Source organism: Carassius auratus, unplaced genomic scaffold, assembly GCF_003368295.1.
Source record: "Carassius auratus strain Wakin unplaced genomic scaffold, ASM336829v1 scaf_tig00006992, whole genome shotgun sequence".
NCBI classification, from domain to species: domain Eukaryota; kingdom Metazoa; phylum Chordata; class Actinopteri; order Cypriniformes; family Cyprinidae; genus Carassius; species Carassius auratus.
Window position 1 is genome coordinate 374,671 of NW_020523803.1, and position 11,114 is coordinate 385,784.

The 11,114-nt window shown below is 40.1% G+C and overlaps 1 protein-coding gene across 2 annotated transcripts; it reads left to right on the plus strand.

Moving 5' to 3' along the window:
• The first annotated feature begins 2,415 nt into the window (after window positions 1-2,415).
• Window positions 2,416-10,701, plus strand: LOC113071319 (arrestin domain-containing protein 3-like). Of its 2 annotated transcripts, none has more exons than XM_026244686.1 (7): window positions 2,416-2,733; window positions 2,828-2,869; window positions 3,267-3,327; window positions 3,965-4,112; window positions 4,528-4,624; window positions 5,015-5,271; window positions 9,645-10,701. In XM_026244686.1, the coding sequence occupies exons 1-7, from the start codon at window positions 2,472-2,474 to the stop codon at window positions 9,963-9,965; spliced, it is 1,188 nt and encodes a 395-aa protein (XP_026100471.1). In that variant the 5' UTR covers window positions 2,416-2,471; the 3' UTR covers window positions 9,966-10,701. The 2 variants fall into 2 exon arrangements, with proteins under 2 accessions (XP_026100471.1, XP_026100470.1); XM_026244685.1 differs by lacking the exon at window positions 9,645-10,701 and adding an exon at window positions 5,733-6,343.
• Window positions 10,702-11,114: the final 413 nt, after the last annotated feature.

Here is an 11,114-nt window from a genome sequence, read left to right on the forward strand (position 1 = left end):
CATTTATATTGTCCTAATATAGAAAGTGTATTCAAGTCAGTGTATTTTTGAATTGTATTTTCAATGTATTATTGTATAATAAATTAACAGATCGAGACCCCTCCAAATATGTATAATTCATTCATGAATTCCTCTAGTTAAAGGTCACAATCTGCACATACTTTATTCAATCTCATCACTATATCTTTTTTACTTCTGTACCATGGACACTTGAGAGAAGATGTTGATGTCAGGTTACCCACCAAGCAGGTTTTAGAAGAGAGAATATAATGTAGATCACATTCATGGAAAAGCCAATCCAGATATACAGTACCATTCCCTCACAGCTCTTAATGAACTTCTTCTGATGCCAAGTTCATAGTTATTTTTTAGCACCATGTTTATTTCCAATTTGACCTTTACACTAATTAGAGTTTGACCCTGAAAAGCCGGCTCACTTCTGCCTTTACACTAAGTCAAGGCTAGACAAAGTTATCATGCCTTTATTCCCAGGGAGAGGAATATTGGAATTTTCTAAAAGAGCAAACCCATAGGTAGCATATTACAAAACTATACACAATCAATAGCTAATTTCTCTGCATTGACTACTGCTTGGACATTTAGCACGCACCCTCTGGCAAATCATAGTATGTGTGTGGGTGTCTGCTCCACACTGGCTCAGTGAGTATTGCATTCATTGATTCCATGAAGAGGACTAAAAATGCCAAACTGTTCATTAATCTTAATACAGACTGCTCAGGACCAGAGCTTTCTCTCTTTGCTCTGGGAAAGGATGCAATTCATGTAGAGAACAAACACTATATAAAACAGTTTCCTGGGATTTCCTGTGACTTGGTCATAAACTAAACTTTGATATTACATACACCAGTAGACCTCTAGAAAGAAGTTTTAAGATGATCGTATAGCTGGATTTAACTGGTCTCCCAGCCTGGCCAAGCTGGTTTCAGCTGTTTAGTCAACTGGTCTCCTAGTCTGACATGCTAAAACCAGCCTGACCGGCTAAAGAAGTGGTCAAAACTCCTCTAAAACCAGCAAAACCAGCCTGACCGGCTAAAGAAGTGGTCAAAACTCCTCTAAAACCAGCCTGACCGGCTAAAGAAGTGGTCAAAACTCCTCTAAAACCAGCAAAACCAGCCTGACCGGCTAAAGAAGTGGTCAAAACTCCTCTAAAACCAGCCTGACCGGCTAAAGAAGTGGTCAAAACTCCTCTAAAACCAGCAAAACCAGCCTGACCGGCTAAAGAAGTGGTCAAAACTCCTCTAAAACCAGCCTGACCGGCTAAAGAAGTGGTCAAAACTCCTCTAAAACCAGCAAAACCAGCCTGACCGGCTAAAGAAGTGGTCAAAACTCCTCTAAAACCAGCAAAACCAGCCTGACCGGCTAAAGTAGTGGTCAAAACTCCTCTAAAACCAACAAAACCAGCCTGACCGGCTAAAGAAGTGGTCAAAACTCCTCTAAAACCAGCAAAACCAGCCTGACCGGCTAAAGAAGTGGTCAAAACTCCTCTAAAACCAACAAAACCAGCCTTACCGGCTAAAGAAGTGGTCAAAACTCCTCTAAAACCAGCCTGACCGGCTAAAGAAGTGGACAAAACTCCTCTAAAACCAGCCTGACCGGCTAAAGAAGTGGACAAAACTCCTCTAAAACCAGCCTGACCGGCTAAAGAAGTGGTCAAAACTCCTCTAAAACCAGCCTGACCGGCTAAAGAAGTGGTCAAAACTCCTCTAAAACCAGCCTGACCGGCTAAAGAAGTGGTCAAAACTCCTCTAAAACCAGCCTGACCGGCTAAAGAAGTGGACAAAACTCCTCTAAAACCAGCCTGACCGGCTAAAGAAGTGGTCAAAACTCCTCTAAAACCGGCTAAAGAAGTGGACAAGACAAAACTCCTCTAAAACTCCTGGACAAAACTCCTCTAAAACCAGCCTGACCGGCTAAAGAAGTGGACAAAACTCCTCTAAAACCAGCCTGACCGGCTAAAGAAGTGGTCAAAACTCCTCTAAAACCGGCTAAAGAAGTGGACAAGACAAAACTCCTCTAAAACTCCTGGACAAAACTCCTCTAAAACCAGCCTGACCGGCTAAAGAAGTGGACAAAACTCCTCTAAAATCAGCCTGACCGGCTAAAGAAGTGGTCAAAACTCCTCTAAAACCAGCCTGACCGGCTAAAGAAGTGGTCAAAACTCCTCTAAAACCGGCTAAAGAAGTGGACAAGACAAAACTCCTCTAAAACTCCTGGACAAAACTCCTCTAAAACCAGCCTGACCGGCTAAAGAAGTGGACAAAACTCCTATCAGGAACGAAGGCTAATCCATCAGGTAGTGAGTTAACTGCACTTTACTAAACCCTGTGGAATAACCAAATTTATGCAATCATGAGTAACGCCCTCAGCCCTTATTTTATTTCACATGAATGTCATTCCGCTTGCGAACACAGCTGTATTTGTGTGTCTAGAGTACATTGGTAGAAATTAAAATGTCAAGATCCATCAAAGAGTTCAGTCTTCACTACGACCCGATTAATGAAAGCAATACTTTTACTACTGGAGATATTGTGGAGGGGCGAGTTGTTTTAGAAGTAACCAAAGAAATAAAGGTGGACAGTTTTTTTGTGAAGTTGAGGGGGGACGCAAATGTGCGCTGGACTGAAGGCTCAGGTGATGACAAAACAACCTATAGCGACCATGAGAGATACTTCAAACTAAAGCAATACTTCATTCAAAAGAGCTCGAAGAGAGGTGAGCTTGCGCAATATAGAAAACTTTATTATTAAACAAATTATTATTATATAAAAAAGTGTAATACTTTTATTTCTTGCTGTAACTTCTACAGGAAAAAGGGAAAAGAATGCAACTCTTGTAGAAGGAGAAACGTGTAAGTAAATGGGTTTCATATATGCACCAAATTTAAACTTTTTATAATTTACATGAAACCTGAAATGATTGTTGAAAGTGACATGAATGTGAAAGAGATGTGATGTGGCCAAGTGAGGTGTTCCTTACTAGTAATTTTGTGCTCTGCATTTAACCCGTCCAAGTGCACACACACACACACACACAGCAGTAAGTACTATACACACACACACACACACAACCACGGAGCAGTGGTTGCCTCAATCTCACCTCAGTCCTGGTATTGAGGGTGAAAGAGAGCTCTGGTCATTCTCTGCCCCCACCAGTACCGAGACTTCCCAAGATTGTTTGCTGATAGTAAATATGCTTTTTGAAAACTTCTGTTGTGACCCATATTAACATGCCTTATTGTACCCCAGATGGACCAGTGATTAGGCCAGGAAGTCATGTTTTCCCATTCAGATTTCAGCTGCCTCAACAGTGAGTAATAGAACTGATTGTTGAACTGATTGAACAACATATAACTGATGTTGTTCCTTATTGTGTAAATATGTGCAGTGAAAAAATACTCGGCAGGTTTAATTCAAAGCCCATGAAAACAGTATATAGAAGTGAATAATCAAGTCTAACGGAGGCCAGCGAGTAGTGCTGTGCAGGTAAACCTCACTCCCCGATCTCAAGAGACGCACTAGCGACAGACGCTAGTGGCTGTAGCCATTTAGCCTCCTTGTTAGTGCGTCCGCCTCCCATGCCGGAGACTTGGGTTCAAGCCCCACTCGTCGTGAGTGCAAGGAGCGTCAGAGAGGACCCGGGAGAGAGGGGTTACACAAGACTGAAAAAGCATAAAAAATTGTGCCACATCCTGCTTCCTTTCAGTTCCCAATCAGTTGTAAAATTACCAATCACAAATCATTATGACTACAGATGTCAGATGTACATAGTAATTGCTTAATATTCTAAAATATTTGCTTTTATAATATTGTAAACAAGTAAAATTAGAAGTAAAGCATATGTATATTCTGAATAAATAAATACCTGTATATGTTTGTGTGTTATGTTATTTATATTATGCACTGCTTTTCAGAAACTAAAGAGTTTTGTTTTTTCCTAATTTCAGAAATATGCCTCCATCTTTTGAAGGAAATCATGGCTGGGTGAAGTATGTCTTGATGGTAAAGCTGAGCAGACGTTGGAAGCCAACATCTACTAAATATACGGAATTAACCTTTGTGCTGAGAAATGATGGGTCCAATGATCACTTTCTGGTATGACTTACAATACCATGTTTGACTCACTGATTCACATAAATAGAAAGATGATGTACTGTAGCCTTTTAATAAAGCAATAAGCCCCAAGAAGCCATAGATTTACAAGGGTAAGGGGCAATGTTAATGTTTATTTTATGCATATGCAGCAGAAATTATTATCAGATATAATAAATATTATTCGTCCAGCCAAGAAATTTCATTCTGATAGCAGAATGTATGCCAAGTAACACAATGACACAGTGGCACAATAATACTGATGTAATGAGTTCACAAGTGTCAAGGACTGGATCTGTTTTATAAACTGTCATCAGAACTCATGATTTTAGTTTGCACATCTCAGTATGCTGTTCTTTCTTCTTCTTCTTCTTCTTCTTCTTCTTCTTCTTCTTCTTCTTCTTCTTCTTCCATACAGCAACCACAATCTGGCACACAAGACAAGAAGATGAAACTTTTTGGCTCAGGAAAAATGTCAATGACGGTGACATCTGAAAAAACTGGCTATATGCAAGGTGAAAATGTCATGTGTAGCTCTCAAGCGACTTAAACTGAAGAAACTAACCTGTGATGTCAATTATCGGGGTTTCCATCAACATGTTTTTATGCAAATAAAATGAGATGAGATCATAACTGAGATATTGCATAAATATTCTGAGGGAACATGCAAATAAAATTTGCTTAGCGAAGAAAAAAACAGCAGAGCTTTGTATGGCATCTCAAAACTGTAGTCATTCTACAGTGAAAGACTGACATCAAAATGATTAAACAGTTTCCTGGATGGAAACACTGCTTTGTCTGTAAACAGACTTCAAACAAATTAAATTTGCAACTTGGATGAAAACCACTATAGTCAGTTTTATTATTATTATTGATTTTTGTTCAAATTTTGACCATTTTTGCAGGTGAAACGATCAGAGTTTTTGTCGATATTGACAACTCTTCATCTCGTGATGTCAGGCTGAAGTACAGCCTCAAGCAGCAACAGATGTTTATCGCTGGCAGGAGCATTAATGCAGGATTCAAGCATATAATCAAAGAGACTAGAGATCGCATACCATCTGGAGAAAAGTCAAAATGCATAGTGGACATGATGCTTCCACGTGACCTGACTGTCACCATTGAAAACTGCAGAATCATAAAAGTGCAGTACCAACTCAAGGTGCTATTTTGTCTTCTGTAGTATTGGCATATTTAAAGCAATAGTTCAACCCAAAATGCTACTTTACCCTTATGCCATTTCAAATCTCTAATATTGCAGAATACAAAAGAAGATATTTAATATACATATATATATATATATATATATATATATATATATATATATATATATATATATATGTGTGTGTGTGTGTGTGTGTGTGTGTGTGTGTGTGTCTGTGTGTGTGTGTGTGTGTGTGCGTGTGTGTGTGTGCGTGTGTGTACTGTATGGACAAACATTTTTTTTGAAATTCAGAATATCTTCTTTTGTGTTCTACAGAAGAAACAAACAGTGTGCTGGGGATTTTCGAGTAAATTATCCCCGTAATTTTTAAGTCTTTTAATTTGGTGTCAAATTTGTGGTAAGTCCAAAACAACAGACTTTCCACCAAAAAGTAAAGCAAAAACATGACTGTCTTTCAGATCTCTCTGGACGTGTCTTTTGCATTAAATCCAGCGGTCATATTTCCTGTGGTAATTCTTCCAACTGATCAACAGTGTCCTCCCTGGCAAGGCCCACCTGGAGGATTCCAGTCATATTTACCACCTCAGCCTAGCCTTATGCCTTATCCTGGTGAACTACCTCCTACAACTTCAGGGCTTTACCCCAGTCTGTACACCCCTTCAGTGCTGCCCCATCCAGGAGCTGCTGCAGGGGTCTATCCAAATCCAAATCTGAATGCTGTCCAGTCTGGTTTCCATCCGGCTCCTTTTGCACCAGTTTATGATCCAAATCAAAGCATAGTCTCCTTCACCAGCTAAAGCTCTGACCACCTTATATGTTGTGTCAGTGAGAAACTCATGGTTCCCTTTTAAGGGAACTTCGAACTGTGTCCTCTAGAGGGTGCTATGGGGAACACCTCATCATGACCCGTGTCTGAAGCATACTTTGACAAAACACCAAAAAGTTGGCCGGCGACAGCCTCCAACTTCACTACCGCGACTATAAATAGGCACCAGGAGAACATGTCATTCTCTTCTTCATCTTCACTGACTGAAAGAACTGGTAAGAGCAATCTTTCTCTGTATATAATGGCGACTACTAGCAAGCATTTAGACAATGTGTGCATCTGCATTATTTGACACCCGATGACACACACGATCTTTGCGCCATTTGTTTGGGTGAAGAGCACGCACGTGATGACTGTGGAGGCAATCTGCGTGCATTGTAAGTGTTTTTTCAATGAAAAAGTTCAGCTCCCATTTGTCTCTTTTTTCCGAGAAAAAAAAAGGAAAAAAAAGGCAGCCATCTGCTTTCCGCGGTTCAGGACCCGCCGCTGCTGAGGCATGGAGGAGAATGACCTTGTCAGAATTTCACGTGGCTCTGTCTGAATGGTTTAGTGAGGTACTTTCCCTTTCGCAATTGTAATGGCAGCGGACGAGAGAGAGCATCGGGAGGATGATGTTGTATCTTTAACACTTTCTGATACTGAGGTTAGTGCTCTGCTGGGTTTTTACCCAGGAAAAGCAGGAGATATTTGAGGATGGTGAAGAAGCTGAGGCTGAGCTTTCTTAATTCTCCTGACCTGTGTATGTAGAGCTGTTGGAGGTTATGGATCACGCCACGGCAAAGTTGGACTTGCCATGAAAGTGCGCTAAAAAGGTGATGCGGTGAGGCTGCCTCGATGACCGTTATCTTTCTGACCATAGCCCTCCAGCTCAGGTGAGACTTCCCTTTCTCCCTGATCTCCATACAGAGATTGAAAAGAAATGAAAGAGGCCGCTTTCTTCTCACATCCATCAGTTTCGGCATAAGAGTTGTGCGAAAACGGCCATGAGAGAATGCCCCCTGTAGAAAGAGCTTTCTTTCATGAGACATCCTCTCTTAATCTCCCTCCTTGCCATCTAAGCCTCTTCAAGAAATACGTCTCCCTTAAATGGCAAGATATATGCAGCAGTAGGTCAGGCTGTAGCTTTATTACACATGATAGTGGTGATACAAGCATATGAGACTGATCTGCTAAGAGACCTGGATAGAGATGAGGGCCTTTTTTTCTAATCAGGCAGCAGAGCTGCTTCGCACCACAGATCTCTCTCCATGCTACCAAGTAGGCCACCTCCGTCATGGGCAAGACTATGGCAGCCATGTTGGTGGTGGAGAGATGTCTGTGGATGAACCTGGCAGACATCGGGAAGAAAGAAAAGGCTTTCTTCTTGATGCACAAGCTTCGTCTTCTGAACTTTTCTGTATTTCCATTGAGACGGTGATCGAGAAGTGCGGGTAGAAGAAGGCGCCTTACTCTGCTTTCAGATCCTTCATTCCACAAAGATCCAGGTCTGAGACCAAACAACATAGGGGTCCTCGCCTGTCTCTTTCTGAGGATCTAAGACAGGCAGAGAAGGCTAGTGTAGTGACTTGCGCTCCTCCCCCACCTGCGAGTGAGGAATTGAAGGTCACAAGGAGGAAAGCAGAACCTAAAGGGGTTGTGATCCAGACGATTCAGTGTTCTCGTCTGAATCAGAGCGATACCAAGATATCTACTCATTCCCTTTAGGGATTTTTTCCACAGTCTCTTAAAATGAACAACTAAGTTTTATTTTTTAGAAATTTTTTATTTATGCATTTAAATTTTTTTATTTTTTAAATGCATAGAATGCAATGCATACATCAAAACCAAACATTTAATTATTACCCAATGTTTCTCTGTCTGTACTTGTACTGTGAACAATGACAATAAAGTTGACAGATGAATTAAGTGCATTTAAGTGCCATTCAGTTGGGGTTTTAAATAAAGAATTTTCTGAGATGCACATTAAACATTAAACACATAAAACATTAAGAACATGCAGAACATGCAGGATTCATATTTAAATAAACTGTTCCAGCTTAATATTTACATATATTAGTCCATGATTTGATGTAAGTGCAATTAACTATTTTTTATTAATTCGTTCAAAATTTGATAAAAATCCATGCCATTCCGCTTTAAACTGTAAAATCAGTTTTTTTATGACTGGATTCCGCGATTCCATCCGCGTTTTCTGCATCGCGGAAATCATAGGGCCTTATGGGGTGGGCCCACTGCACTTTTCGTTCCATTGACTTCCATTCATATGCATGCGAATGTGTCAGACCGGAAACGCAAGCTCATGCGAAAAATTTCGCATTTCACTGCATTCCAAAGTTCAAGTTTGGTGAACTCTGACCTGCGAATTCGCATCACGTGAAGATGTGGGACCAGTAGAAGATCGATACGTCACCGCGTGACCTCTCTGTACAGAAATTCAAAAATTAAGAAAGCGCTTTAGCTGTAGCATAGCATCCTATTTTATATAATACATATTTAAAAGATTATAAAAAATAAAATAAAAAAAGAAGCTGCATGGTTCCTAGTGTCCGTTGAAACAGGAACAGATGGTACATTTGAATGAGGACGTTGTATATTTTTTTATTGCTTAGGGTGTATATATTTATAGAGAGAGAGATACAGAGTACAATATAATAAGACGCTTTCGACGCCGTCGCAAAAGACACAGTACAAGCACATATTAATCCATGTTGTGAAAATTGAAGAGAGACCGTTTTATCTTGCTCCCGCCCATATTCGCAGCGGCGTCCAAAATATTTTTGCACGTTTAAAGTCCAATGTGACCGCCCCTAGTTGTGGTATGCCAGCTCTATCTTGCAATGGACACCCGCCACAATGTTCTCTTTACGTTTGCCTGCGCCCTCAAATGAAAACACTGCTGACTGCAAAAGAGTGTCAATCCCATAGAATCCCCATGTCCAACTTTACAGCAGAAAAAAACGTGTTTTCAGGCGGGTGCAAAAAATGATTTTGGTCTATAAAGCTAATTTTGCCCTTCATGACAACTGTGAGGGGGGTGATTTTTTTTTATAACTCATCCGTTTAAATTATTTTAAGCCTTAAAGTTCTGCATAATTAAGGGCGTGGCCACTTAAGTGACAGGTGAATTGCCACTGCTGTGACAGCCGCACAGACAGCTAGGTGGGCGTGGCTTCAGCAACCAGCTTCCGCCCTTTTGCCCATTTTCGATTGTCCGGGAGAGTCGTGCGGTGACACGCTGCCAAGATGGCGACGGTTCGCTCTGCACACTTTAGGCTTAAAAAACTCTCTTCAGGAGTCTACGGGTGACGTCACGGACACGTAGTAGGCCTACTGTATGGACAAACTTCAGAATATCTTCTTTTGTGTTCTGCAGAAGAAACAAACATTGTGGTGGTGATTTTTGAGTAAACTATCCCTGTAATTTTTAAGTCTTTTTAAATTTTTGGTCTATAACAGTATTTTTGGAAGTCTGTAACAACGTTAGTTTCACAGCTAAACAAGACTTTTTACCAAAAAGTAAAGCAAAAACATGACTGTCTTTCAGATCTCTCTGGGCTTGTCTTTTGCATCAAATCCAGCGGTCATATTTCCTGTGGTAATTCTTCCAACTGATCAACAGTGTCCTCCCTGGCAAGGTCTACCTAGAGGATTCCAGCCATATTCACCACCTCAGCCTAGCCTTATGCCTTATCCTGGTGAACTACCTCCTCCAACTTCAGGGCTTTACCCCAATCTGTACACCCCTTCAGTGCTGCCCCATCCAGGAGCTGCTGCAGGGGTCTATCCAAATCCACACGCTGTCCAGTCTGGTTTCCATCCGGCTCCTTCTGCACCAGTTTATGATCCAAATCAAAGCACTAAATAATTCTCTCCTAAAGTACGTTATTAGTCTCCTTCACCAGCTAAACCTCTGAGCACCTTTTATGCTGTGTCAGTAAGAACTTCATGGTTTTATCTGCAACCCCAATGCTGGTTATTGTGCCTTTTCAGCTTAAGCATTTCACAGGGAATGTATTGACCTTATGTAGCCCTGCCCAATTCAGCAATGCACTCATTGTCTTCAGTCTTCATTTTGTATTTACACAGAATGAAGGTAAGATCTTATGGATTTATGAATGAATCGCTTGTTTTAAAATCTTCTGGCGTTTGTTCTGACATTTGTTTTCAAATCCGTTTTCCACATCACCAGCTAATTAGACTTTGACAGCAATGTAGACATAAACGCAGAACTGCAGCAAAAACAGCTATTCAAACACAACATTCTAAATATGGCTGCATCTTGTTTCTCCAGAGCATAAAGTCAACAATCAGAAGAAAGAAATAAATAAATAAACGTTATCACTAACCATTCCTAATAAATATTTTGCTGATAGTACTACATGTTGTTTTAGAATATATTACCGGGTTTTTTTTAGTACTGTACTGCATTTGCAGTTTTGACCTCCATGATGAAATTATCTAAACTGTATACTGTATTTACTACTGCGAATATACTTAAGTTATGATTATTTCATAAGATGTTTTACTGTAGTCAGTCTTGTTGGTTATTCGGTAGTCAAATGTGGCTACAGTTAACAACAGACCCTGAAATTATGCATTATGAAGGATTAAAACAACAAAATCTTGCTTTCTCCCTTGATTATTTTTACAAAACATTATGGGTTTTTTTATATTAAAGCTACAGAATTTATGAATGAAGAGCAGTGAGTGATTATCTCTTTTTCTTTCTTTTGATTAATATTAAGGATACAGACAACAGCAGTTATATTAGGCTGCTGCATCTTTAAGTCCTAATGCATACAGATCCAGCATATTAACGCACTTCCGATTTCTTTCCCAAATGTTTAAATTCACATACTGTACCTGATTTTGTTTACATTAAAAACTGCCAAAATGGCATTTTGACCGACAGCTTTCTGAGCATGCTTTGGATGTGTGAGTTATTTTTTAGTGGTTTACTCGTAATAGCTCTTTTTAACCCAGAATTTATTCTATTTTTATCGCTCTAATATTT

Bases quoted from the DNA above. Each gene is read 5' to 3' on its own strand.
- LOC113071319 (XM_026244685.1), top strand. From the start codon at position 2,472: ATGTCAAGATCCATCAAAGAGTTCAGTCTTCACTACGACCCGATTAAT. The intron at 4,113-4,527 runs GTATGACTTACA...TCTTCCATACAG, and splicing joins GGTCCAATGATCACTTTCTG to CAACCACAATCTGGCACACA. The intron at 5,272-5,732 runs GTGCTATTTTGT...ACTGTCTTTCAG, and splicing joins AAGTGCAGTACCAACTCAAG to ATCTCTCTGGACGTGTCTTT.